This window comes from Bolinopsis microptera, chromosome 13, assembly GCF_026151205.1.
Source record: "Bolinopsis microptera isolate Bmic1 chromosome 13, MBARI_Bmic_1.0, whole genome shotgun sequence".
Classification (NCBI taxonomy): domain Eukaryota; kingdom Metazoa; phylum Ctenophora; class Tentaculata; order Lobata; family Bolinopsidae; genus Bolinopsis; species Bolinopsis microptera.
In genome coordinates this window covers 352,025-364,851 of record NC_087084.1, presented here as the reverse complement: position 1 = coordinate 364,851, position 12,827 = coordinate 352,025, and the positions used below count along the sequence as shown (strand labels likewise).

The 12,827-nt window shown below is 39.5% G+C and overlaps 2 protein-coding genes across 2 annotated transcripts in view; one reads left to right on the top strand and one right to left on the bottom strand.

Moving 5' to 3' along the window:
• The window catches only part of LOC134824867 (transmembrane and coiled-coil domain-containing protein 3-like), a 200,989-nt gene that overhangs the window by 39,606 nt on the left and 148,556 nt on the right, over positions 1-12,827 (top strand). The window lies entirely within an intron of this gene.
• The window catches only part of LOC134825079 (uncharacterized), a 33,518-nt gene that overhangs the window by 12,810 nt on the left and 7,881 nt on the right, over positions 1-12,827 (bottom strand). Inside the window, exons 10-19 of the mRNA XM_063837207.1 lie at positions 12,452-12,528; positions 11,795-11,963; positions 10,973-11,137; positions 8,106-8,261; positions 7,771-7,879; positions 7,472-7,554; positions 7,110-7,223; positions 6,905-6,995; positions 6,334-6,513; positions 6,070-6,174 (exon numbers count right to left, since the gene is read on the bottom strand). Of these exons, the coding sequence (XP_063693277.1) occupies positions 6,070-6,174; positions 6,334-6,513; positions 6,905-6,995; positions 7,110-7,223; positions 7,472-7,554; positions 7,771-7,879; positions 8,106-8,261; positions 10,973-11,137; positions 11,795-11,963; positions 12,452-12,528 (1,249 nt within the window). The remainder of the gene's footprint in view (positions 1-6,069; positions 6,175-6,333; positions 6,514-6,904; positions 6,996-7,109; positions 7,224-7,471; positions 7,555-7,770; positions 7,880-8,105; positions 8,262-10,972; positions 11,138-11,794; positions 11,964-12,451; positions 12,529-12,827) is intronic.

Below are 12,827 nucleotides of genomic sequence, written 5' to 3'. Positions count from 1 at the left end.
TACTAGGGGGGCAAAAACATCCTGCAGAAATACACGCGTTATCAAAGAACACCTTACTAGGGGGGCAAAAACATTCTGCAGAAATACACGCGTTATCAAAGAATACCTTACTAGGGGGGCAAAAACATCCTGCAGAAATAAACGCGTTATCAAAGAACACCTTACTAGAGGGGCAAAAACATCCTGCAGAAATACACGCGTTATCAAAGAACACCTTACTAGGGGGGCAAAAACATCCTGCAGAAAATTAAAGTGTTATCAAAGAACACCTTACTAGGGGGGCAAAAACATCCTGCAGAAATAAACGCGTTATCAAAGAACACCTTACTAGGGGGGCAAAAACATCCTGCAATAATACACGCGTTATCAAAGAACACCTTACTAGGGGGGCAAAAACATCCTGCAGAAATAAACGCGTTATCAAAGAACACCTTACTAGGGGGGCAAAAACATCTTGCAATAATACACGCGTTATCAAAGAACACCTTACTAGGGGGGCAAAAACATCCTGCAGAAAATTAAAGTGTTATCAAAGAACACCTTACTAGAGGGGCAAAAACATCCTGCAGAAATACACGCGTTATCAAAGAACACCTTACTAGGGGGGCAAAAACATCCTGCAGAAATACACGCGTTATCAAAGAACACCTTACTAGGGGGCAAAAACATCCTGCAATAATACACGCGTTATCAAAGAACACCTTACTAGGGGGGCAAAAACATCCTGCACAAAATTAAAGTGTTATCAAAGAACACCTTACTAGGGGGGCAAAAAACATCCTGCAGAAATACACGCGTTATCAAAGAACACCTTACTAGGGGGGCAAAAACATCCTGCAATAATACACGCGTTATCAAAGAACACCTTACTAGGGGGGCAAAAACATCCTGCACAAAATTAAAGTGTTATCAAAGAACACCTTACTAGGGGGGCAAAAACATCCTGCAGAAATACACGCGTTATCAAAGAACACCTTACTAGGGGGGCAAAAACATCCTGCAGAAATACACGCGTTATCAAAGAACACCTTACTAGGGGGGCAAAAACATCCTGCAGAAATACACGCGTTATCAAAGAACACCTTACTAGGGGGGCAAAAACATCCTGCAGAAATACACGCGTTATCAAAGAACACCTTACTAGGGGGGCAAAAACATCCTGCAGAAATACACGCGTTATCAAAGAACACCTTACTAGGGGGGCAAAAACATCCTGCAGAAATACACGCGTTATCAAAGAACACCTTACTAGGGGGGCAAAAACATCCTGCAGAAATACACGCGTTATCAAAGAACACCTTACTAGGGGGGCAAAAACATCCTGCAGAAATACACGCGTTATCAAAGAACACCTTACTAGGGGGGCAAAAACATCCTGCAGAAATACACGCGTTATCAAAGAACACCTTACTAGGGGGGCAAAAACATCCTGCAGAAAATTAAAGTGTTATCAAAGAACACCTTACTAGAGGGGCAAAAACATCCTGCAGAAATACACGCGTTATCAAAGAACACCTTACTAGGGGGGCAAAAACATCCTGCAGAAATACACGCGTTATCAAAGAACACCTTACTAGGGGGGCAAAAACATCCTGCAGAAATACACGCGTTATCAAAGAACACCTTACTAGGGGGGCAAAAACATCCTGCAGAAATACACGCGTTATCAAAGAACACCTTACTAGGGGGGCAAAAACATCCTGCAATAATACACGCGTTATCAAAGAACACCTTACTAGGGGGGCAAAAACATCCTGCAGAAATAAACGCGTTATCAAAGAACACCTTACTAGGGGGGCAAAAACATCCTGCAATAATACACGCGTTATCAAAGAACACCTTACTAGGGGGGCAAAAACATCCTGCAGAAATACACGCGTTATCAAAGAACACCTTACTAGGGGGGCAAAAACATCCTGCAGAAAATTAAAGTGTTATCAAAGAACACCTTACTAGAGGGGCAAAAACATCCTGCAGAAATACACGCGTTATCAAAGAACACCTTACTAGGGGGGCAAAAACATCCTGCAGAAATACACGCGTTATCAAAGAACACCTTACTAGGGGGGCAAAAACATCCTGCAGAAATACACGCGTTATCAAAGAACACCTTACTAGGGGGGCAAAAACATCCTGCAGAAATACACGCGTTATCAAAGAACACCTTACTAGGGGGGCAAAAACATCTTGCAATAATACACGCGTTATCAAAGAACACCTTACTAGGGGGGCAAAAACATCCTGCAGAAAATTAAAGTGTTATCAAAGAACACCTTACTAGAGGGGCAAAAACATCCTGCAGAAATACACGCGTTATCAAAGAACACCTTACTAGGGGGGCAAAAACATCCTGCAGAAATACACGCGTGATCAAAGAACACCTTACTAGGGGGCAAAAACATCCTGCAATAATACACGCGTTATCAAAGAACACCTTACTAGGGGGGCAAAAACATCCTGCACAAAATTAAAGTGTTATCAAAGAACACCTTACTAGGGGGGCAAAAACATCCTGCAGAAATACACGCGTTATCAAAGAACACCTTACTAGGGGGGCAAAATCATCCTGCAGAAATACACGCGTTATCAAAGAACACCTTACTAGGGGGGCAAAAACATCCTGCAGAAATACACGCGTTATCAAAGAACACCTTACTAGGGGGCAAAAACATCCTGCAATAATACACGCGTTATCAAAGAACACCTTACTAGGGGGGCAAAAACATCCTGCACAAAATTAAAGTGTTATCAAAGAACACCTTACTAGGGGGGCAAAAACATCCTGCAGAAATACACGCGTTATCAAAGAACACCTTACTAGGGGGGCAAAAACATCCTGCAGAAATACACGCGTTATCAAAGAACACCTTACTAGGGGGCAAAAACATCCTGCAATAATACACGCGTTATCAAAGAACACCTTACTAGGGGGGGCAAAAACATCCTGCACAAAATTAAAGTGTTATCAAAGAACACCTTACTAGGGGGGCAAAAACATCCTGCAGAAATACACGCGTTATCAAAGAACACCTTACTAGGGGGGCAAAAACATCCTGCAGAAATACACGCGTTATCAAAGAACACCTTACTAGGGGGGCAAAAACATCCTGCAGAAATAAACGCGTTATCAAAGAACACCTTACTAGGGGGGCAAAAACATCCTGCACAAAATTAAAGTGTTATCAAAGAACACCTTACTAGGGGGGCAAAAACATCCTGCAGAAATACACGCGTTATCAAAGAACACCTTACTAGGGGGGCAAAAACATCCTGCAGAAATACACGCGTTATCAAAGAACACCTTACTAGGGGGGCAAAAACATTCTGCAGAAATACACGCGTTATCAAAGAATACCTTACTAGGGGGGCAAAAACATCCTGCAGAAATAAACGCGTTATCAAAGAACACCTTACTAGAGGGGCAAAAACATCCTGCAGAAATACACGCGTTATCAAAGAACACCTTACTAGGGGGGCAAAAACATCCTGCAGAAAATTAAAGTGTTATCAAAGAACACCTTACTAGGGGGGCAAAAACATCCTGCAGAAATAAACGCGTTATCAAAGAACACCTTACTAGGGGGGCAAAAACATCCTGCAATAATACACGCGTTATCAAAGAACACCTTACTAGGGGGGCAAAAACATCCTGCAGAAATAAACGCGTTATCAAAGAACACCTTACTAGGGGGGGCAAAAACATCTTGCAATAATACACGCGTTATCAAAGAACACCTTACTAGGGGGGCAAAAACATCCTGCAGAAAATTAAAGTGTTATCAAAGAACACCTTACTAGAGGGGCAAAAACATCCTGCAGAAATACACGCGTTATCAAAGAACACCTTACTAGGGGGGCAAAAACATCCTGCAGAAATACACGCGTTATCAAAGAACACCTTACTAGGGGGCAAAAACATCCTGCAATAATACACGCGTTATCAAAGAACACCTTACTAGGGGGGCAAAAACATCCTGCACAAAATTAAAGTGTTATCAAAGAACACCTTACTAGGGGGGCAAAAACATCCTGCAGAAATACACGCGTTATCAAAGAACACCTTACTAGGGGGGCAAAAACATCCTGCAGAAATACACGCGTTATCAAAGAACACCTTACTAGGGGGGCAAAAACATCCTGCAGAAATACACGCGTTATCAAAGAACACCTTACTAGGGGGGCAAAAACATCCTGCAGAAATACACGCGTTATCAAAGAACACCTTACTAGGGGGGCAAAAACATCCTGCAGAAATACACGCGTTATCAAAGAACACCTTACTAGGGGGGGCAAAAACATCCTGCAGAAATACACGCGTTATCAAAGAACACCTTACTAGGGGGGCAAAAACATCCTGCAGAAATACACGCGTTATCAAAGAACACCTTACTAGGGGGGCAAAAACATCCTGCAGAAATACACGCGTTATCAAAGAACACCTTACTAGGGGGGCAAAAACATCCTGCAGAAATACACGCGTTATCAAAGAACACCTTACTAGGGGGGCAAAAACATCCTGCAATAATACACGCGTTATCAAAGAACACCTTACTAGGGGGGCAAAAACATCCTGCAGAAAATTAAAGTGTTATCAAAGAACACCTTACTAGGGGGGCAAAAACATCCTGCAGAAATACACGCGTTATCAAAGAACACCTTACTAGGGGGGCAAAAACATCCTGCAGAAATACACGCGTTATCAAAGAACACCTTACTAGAGGGGCAAAAACATCCTGCAGAAATACACGCGTTATCAAAGAACACCTTACTAGGGGGGCAAAAACATCCTGCAGAAATACACGCGTTATCAAAGAACACCTTACTAGGGGGGCAAAAACATCCTGCAGAAATACACGCGTTATCAAAGAACACCTTACTAGAGGGGCAAAAACATCCTGCAGAAATACACGCGTTATCAAAGAACACCTTACTAGAGGGGCAAAAACATCCTGCAGAAATACACGCGTTATCAAAGAACACCTTACTAGGGGGGCAAAAACATCCTGCAATAATACACGCGTTATCAAAGAACACCTTACTAGGGGGGCAAAAACATCCTGCAGAAATACACGCGTTATCAAAGAACACCTTACTAGGGGGGCAAAAACATCCTGCAGAAATACACGCGTTATCAAAGAACACCTTACTAGGGGGACAAAAACATCCTGCAGAAATACACGCGTTATCAAAGAACACCTTACTAGGGGGGCAAAAACATCCTGCAATAATACACGCGTTATCAAATAACACCTTACTAGGGGGGCAAAAACATCCTGCAGAAATACACGCGTTATCAAAGAACACCTTACTAGGGGGGCAAAAACATCCTGCAGAAATACACGCGTTATCAAAGAACACCTTACTAGGGGGGCAAAAACATCCTGCAATAATACACGCGTTATCAAAGAACACCTTACTAGGGGGGCAAAAACATCCTGCAGAAATACACGCGTTATCAAAGAACACCTTACTAGGGGGGCAAAAACATCCTGCAGAAATACACGCGTTATCAAAGAACACCTTACTAGGGGGGCAAAAACATCCTGCAGAAATACACGCGTTATCAAAGAACACCTTACTAGGGGGGCAAAAACATCCTGCAGAAATAAACGCGTTATCAAAGAACACCTTACTAGGGGGGCAAAAACATCCTGCAATAATACACGCGTTATCAAAGAATACCTTACTAGGGGGGCAAAAACATCCTGCAATAATACACGCGTTATCAAAGAACACCTTACTAGGGGGGCAAAAACATCCTGCAGAAATACACGCGTTATCAAAGAACACCTTACTAGGGGGGCAAAAACATCCTGCAGAAATACACGCGTTATCAAAGAACACCTTACTAGGGGGGCAAAAACATCCTGCAGAAATAAACGCGTTATCAAAGAACACCTTACTAGGGGGGCAAAAACATCCTGCAGAAAATTAAAGTGAATTTTAATACACTTTATATTTAAATACACTTTAAATACACTTGTTTTTTTTAAAAAGCTTGCCCGGGGCAAAAAAAGAGAAAAGTGAAATTGACATTGAAAGTTAAAGTGAAAGTGAAAGCGGACCAACCTTCCACACAAACACTTCTATCACAGTCAGGATCAGGGTCGGAGCATGTAGCTGCACATTCTGATCCGCAGTGGTTAAACTGGAAATCATTGTCACATGGCAGGGCTGAGGGAACATTACAGTAACGTTATTCAAATAAAATCAAATAATTGTTTATGATAATGATAGATTTTAACCACAAACTACTTTCGACTAAAATTTTGGCTAAATTGTAGACAACGTGATAAAAAATAAAAACAAGAAAATGTTGAAAATTTAACTCACGACAGAATTGAGCAGTTCTCCAGTTGACGCTGATGCCTCTCTCACTGCACTGGTCAGCATAAGAAGCCACAGTCGCACAGCCGCAGTGCCTGTCTCCCATACACATGCAGACATCTACCAGACATGCCTCATAGAAACCAGATCTATCCACAACAGAGTGACAAGAGGAGAACATCGTCTCTAAAGATGTGGTTAGTTTTATAAGGAGGAGAACATCGTCTCTAAAGATGTGGTTAGTTTTATAAGGAGGAGAACATCGTCTCTAAAGATGTGGTTAGTTTTATAAGGAGGAGAACATCGTCTCTAAAGATGTGGTTAGTTTTTTATTATATATATTATTATTATAATAGAGTAATATGTTTAATCGTGCTTTCGGTATATTGCACTTTAAGTTTAAAACACGATTTGGCACAAAAATTATCAAAATTAAAGCAACAAATTCCTTGCCAAATTATGGGGCTTTTTTGTAAAGATATAGTGCGCGCCTTTAGTAAATATAATATAATTAAAAACTAGCGAGACGCGTACTCGTAGTAAATATAATATAATTATATAATTATAAAGTTGTTACCGTTGAGTTTGGAGCAAACGTCACGTGCAATGTCCCATAGTTCAGGTTGGTCATCACACACGTGGGGAGGGGGAGGTGGGTCCGGACAAAACTGAAACGTTTATAAAGGAGCTGTCAAGGTTACTAGTGTACATACTAGTGTACACTATTAACCTCAGTATAGTGTATACCTCATACGTGCTATACACTAGTGTACACTACTAACCTCCTCGTCTTTTTCCTTCCAACTGTTCCCGAACTGATTAAGGTCGTCTGTGAGCGCTCCTTCTCTTGTCTGGTACTCGTCCTGCTTGTTATCGTTCCAGGTCCCACACAAACCCTGATATGTTCATATTACTACTGATATTCTTTACTGATATTACTACTGATATTACTACTGATATTACTACTGATATTACTACTGATATTACTACTGATAAATTATATTACTACTGATATTACTACTGATATTACTACTGATATTACTACTGATATTACTACTGATAACTGAGGTTAATACTTATAACTGATATTACTAAATACTAGTTATTAAGTGTTTTTAATATTTCTTTGTTTATTTTTGCTTACTTGAGTGGTGCCCTTGTATAGTCCCTCTAGTTCTATTTCTATTCTGTGATTACCGTCAAACTTCAGTGTCATGAGATCAGAACCTGCAATGTACTGCATTGTATGTGTGTAATGTATAGATATATCTATAATTACTTCTGAGCTTAGTTAACTAAGTCTTAGTGAAATTTGGCTCAACTGAGATTAAAAATATTTTATAAACATAAAAAAGAAAAGAAAGAAAATACGAGTATAATCGATCAAAACAATTGCCAAATCCTTTTAAATTATTTTCAACTTACTAACTAGTAGTTTCTTACCCTCCTTGTGTATTTTGAAGTAAGTGTGAGCGCCAATCTTTTTAACATCGACAGTGTATCCGTCCGGGAATACTTTCCGGTAAGGAACTACTTTTTGTATTTCATTTATCTGCAGCAGAACAAAATGTTACAGAAGGTAATCTGAATAATTGTTGACGATTAAAAATTAAGTTTGGTTTGAACTGGTATTAACTCCATGGTTAATTATGATAGTGGTTACTAGTGGTAACTTGTGGTAACTAGTGGTAACTAGTGGTTACTAGTGGTAACTAGTGGTTACTAGTGGTTACTAGTGGTAACTAGTGGTTACTAGTGGTAACTAGGTGTTAACTTACGGAGAAGAGATGTCCCTTTTTAATGCTGTACTCGCTGTCTTTAAACCAGATCATCACTTCTTTAGTCCATGTGACTGCAGCGTTGCCATGCCGTACCTCGTTACCATGGTGAACTTCAAAATCAGCTGTTTTTACCAACACATACTTGCATACACCCTGCACGATATAAGTTCAGCTCGCATTACATTCATCTTTTACCAATCAGATGATTTGGTTCAAATCAGAATCACTTTAACATGTCAAAAGTATGTGCAAATATTTAGAATTACTCGAAACACTCTGAACACTTTGCAGTTTGCTTTTATTAGCTGTATTATACTGTATATTACTATATATAATATATATATATATATATATATATATATATATATCCACCAGCGGGCTATATTTGCGCTGCATTGCAGGCCCGCTAGTTAAAAGGCCTGATATAGTGATATTTGTCAGCCCGCTGATATAGCCCGCATGAAATTTGACAGGATAAGAGGTTCACTTTATTTTTGTGTCCGGTAAGACTGATTATATAACTCGCGAGCAGATGACATGAAACCTGAACAGTATTAGGGTCTGCCCACACTACGCCTCTATTCCCCGAATGTCTGCCCACACTACGCCATGTTTTGACGGGCCACATGGCGTGGGTCAAAAAAACCGGATTCACACAACGAGGCGCGTAGTGGGAGTAGAGCTCCCGCCAGTTGGTGTGGAAACTGATCTCGGGGAATTCTGGCACGGATTTTAAAAATCCGTGCTTCTATTCCCCGAGAGTTTCCACGCCAAGGCGTAGTGTGGGCATACATTCGGGGAATAGAGGCGTAGTGTGGGCAGACCCTTATTGATCCACACTACACTTTAATAATTCCCACGGCAATATACTTATAGTAATACAAAGAATGTATCAGCTCTGACTCAGAGCTCAGCCCCTATCCCCTATTATATCATCCAGTCGGCGCATAATTGGCTCATATTGAACACGCGACATACTAGTGTTACTATGGTTACAAAATTCGTGGCGACTTGAAGTCTGCGTCTCTAATCTCTATTACATTGTATTAGTATTATTAATTGTTTTGTGTTCACCATTTCTATATAAAATTTTCACTATTTCAGTTGATAAACCTTGAAATTTTTGACGTGTAATTGTTTTGTGTTCCCGAACTGAAAGATATTTTACCCTGTTAAAAAAAAACTGCCATTAAGATTTATATGTTTTGAATTTGATCTTTAACTTTCATATTCAATGTCTATGATCAGACTGTGATCTCGAGCTCTCTGGGTTACTCCTTTTGATGGTATAAACTGTAAGTTGAATTAGTTTTTTATATTTAGGCCGTGCTTGTACTTGAAAATATATACCGAATAGAAACTTGCCCTGTTTTGACACCGCCAGTGGAATGATGTTTTTGCGAATTTTACGTTTTACTCTCACGTTTTCTTCGTTTCAAACTCCTGGTAACTTTAGAAATTTAGTCGTATATGCTTACAGTTGACAAACTCACATTCATGTCGCATGAGTCTCATGCGCGCGGCAAGTGCCTATTATCTTGATCCTTTACATTATATCTTGATCCTTTACATTAAAATAATTATGTAATGATTATATCTTGATCCTTAACATTAAAATATGTACATGCAGTGGCGTAACGTTGCCTGCTGGCGCCCCCGCCGAAAAAGAGCCCCCCTGTTGGCGCCCCCTCGGCCCTCCCCTTTTGGTGCCCCTCCCTAAAATTGGACAAATTATGTGATTTTAGAGGATATATTTATAGATATATACGCCGGTAAAATCTCTAAAAAAGTGTGTATCTAGAGCAAAACGCGCAGTTTTGCTAGTACTTTAGTTACTAGCAAATTAAGTTTTTTTTTACAATTAAGTTTTCGAAATTGTCCCACATTCAAAAGACCATTTGGCGCCCCCGGGCTCAACGGGCCCTCCAAGGCTGCGTTGATATATATATATATATATATATATATGTACAATGAAAACAACGATTCTACAAACTCAGAGTTTCATGCAAATGCAATCGTCAGTGTTAGAATAACTTACTAAATTAATAATAAATTAATAAATCCATGTTTTCCTTACAAGCTCCTTCATAAAATTAACTTAACTAAACTAAATCAAAAACAAAATCAAACGAAACGAAACGAAAATGAAATACAAGAACAAAAACTAAAATTAAAATAAAATATTCCTAAAAGCATTTCTTCAGCATAAACTTGTTGGTGTGCCTACATTTACTTATGAGTTCCCTCCTCCTATTTAATAGATTGCCATCTTTATTTAAAATAATATAAAGTTTTTCAGTAAGGCAGAGATGACAATCTTTCGTACCCCCCTTGTACGGATGAGCATGTTTGATTATTTTCCAAGATATTTTATATGGTGTTTGGAAAATAATCAAACATGCTCATCCGTACAAGGGGGGTACGAAAGATTGTCATCTCTGCCTTACTGAAAAACTTTATATTATTTTAAATAAAGATGGCAATCTATTAAATAGGAGGAGGGAACTCATAAGTAAATGTAGGCACACCAACAAGTTTATGCTGAAGAAATGCTTTTAGGAATATTTTATTTTAATTTTAGTTTTTGTTCTTGTATTTCATTTTCGTTTCGTTTCGTTTGATTTTGTTTTTGATTTAGTTTAGTTAAGTTAATTTTATGAAGGAGCTTGTAAGGAAAACATGGATTTATTAATTTAGTAAGTTATTCTAACACTGACGATTGCATTTGCATGAAACTCTGAGTTTGTAGAATCGTTGTTTTCATTGTATAATGCTCCCCTCCCGGGTAGAGCACTCTTGAAACTGGATTTCTCCAAAAGAAACATCATATATATATATGTATGTATATATATGTATAAGCTGACCTGGAAGTGGTGCCATATTTTATCAAATGTGAAGTAGTGCGGATCTCCGGTAATAACACAAGTAGCGGGTTTGGGAATGCACTTCTTGCAACATTCCTTATCGTAGCTGGCTACCTGGCCTGCAGCACACACTACATCTGCCTGCTCATCGCACTTACAATCCAACTGAAGGGGAGATATTAGTTACATTACCTTATAGGGTATTGTCGCTTTAGTTACATTAAAAGGTATTGTTGCTATAGTTACATCACCATATAAGGTATTGTCGCTATAGTTACATTACCATGATAAGGTATTGTTACTATAGTTACATTACCATATAAGGTATTGTTGCTATAGTTACATTGCCATATAAGGTATTGTTGCTATAGTTACATTACCATGATAAGGTATTGTTACTAAAGTTACATTACCATATAAGGTATTGTCGCTATAGTTAAATTACCATATAAGGTATTGTCGCTATATAAGTTACATTACCATATAAGGTATTGTCGCTATAGATAAATTACCATATAAGGTATTGTCGCTATAGTTACATTACCATATAAGGTATTGTTGCTATAGTTAAATTACCATATAAGGCATTGTTGCTATAGTTACATTGCCATATAAGGTATTGTCGCTATAGTTACATTACCATATAAGTTATTGTTGCTATAGTTACATTACCATATAAGGTATTTTGCACACTACATCTAGCTGCTGATGGGTGTGAGATTGGTAAACATGCCATTATTTAACTGTTTTAATGTTTTTAACCAGACACTGCAGAGTTTTCGCGTGTTCCATACCCTTATATGGGCATCACGTGGTACATACCTGACCAAACTTCATACAGCGACACGTCTCACACTTCTTAGTGCGAATAGTTTCCTCCCACTCCAGCTCAACAGCTCCTCCCCCCTCCACCTCAATATGACACTGTACAGCCTGACAAACCATGGTATTCTTGAACCCAACTGTGTTTCCTTTGTAGTACTTTCCGTTCCTTTAATTTTATTTATTATTTTATCAAATATAACTTATAATAAAAAGAGTAAATTTTAATTATTTTAAATATAACCAATAGCAAATTATTAATCATTATATTCAATAAAATAGTTTTTGAATATTTTTAATGAGATACTTTACAAATTTGACATCAATAGGGGGTCATTCAAATATTACGTAATCAGTCGAGGGGGGAGGGGGGTTCCAAATGATTACGCTAGTGTAATTTTGACACAATAGCTATGTGTAAAAATAATCACGGAGGGGGGTCAAAAATTGGCCAAAAAGTGATTACTTAATGTATGTGAACGACCCTTAAGTGATCAGTAAGAAGAGTTTATAGTCTATACATTGTTATATTTGATATATCTCGTAACGTAATGAAATGAGTTTATGTATTATCATATCAAATAAAACTACCAGAATAGTATCACGTGGTAAGAGCTGCTGGACTGCCCTTATATGGGCATCACGTAGCCCCCTCACCTGGTAAGAGCCGCTGCACTGTTTCTTCCTGGAAATCTAGAGGTGAACTGCTTAACTAACAATCCGTCAGCTTTTATCTGCGGGATCAGTCGTGTGAGTGGCAAACTCCCTCCCTCCCCTCCCCTCCCCTCCCTCACCCCTCACCTCTCCCTTTCCCTCACACATCCCCTCACCCATCCCCTCACCCCTCCCCTCCCTCTCCCTCTCCCTCTCCCTCTCCCTCTCCCTCTCCCTCTCCCTCTCCCTCTCCCTCTCCCTCTCCCTCTCCCTCTCCCTCTCCCTCTCCCTCTCCCTCTCCCTCTCCCTCTCCCTCTCCCTCTCCCTCTCCCCCATCCCTCCCCCCTCTTACCCCTCCCTCACACACCCCCTCTCCCTC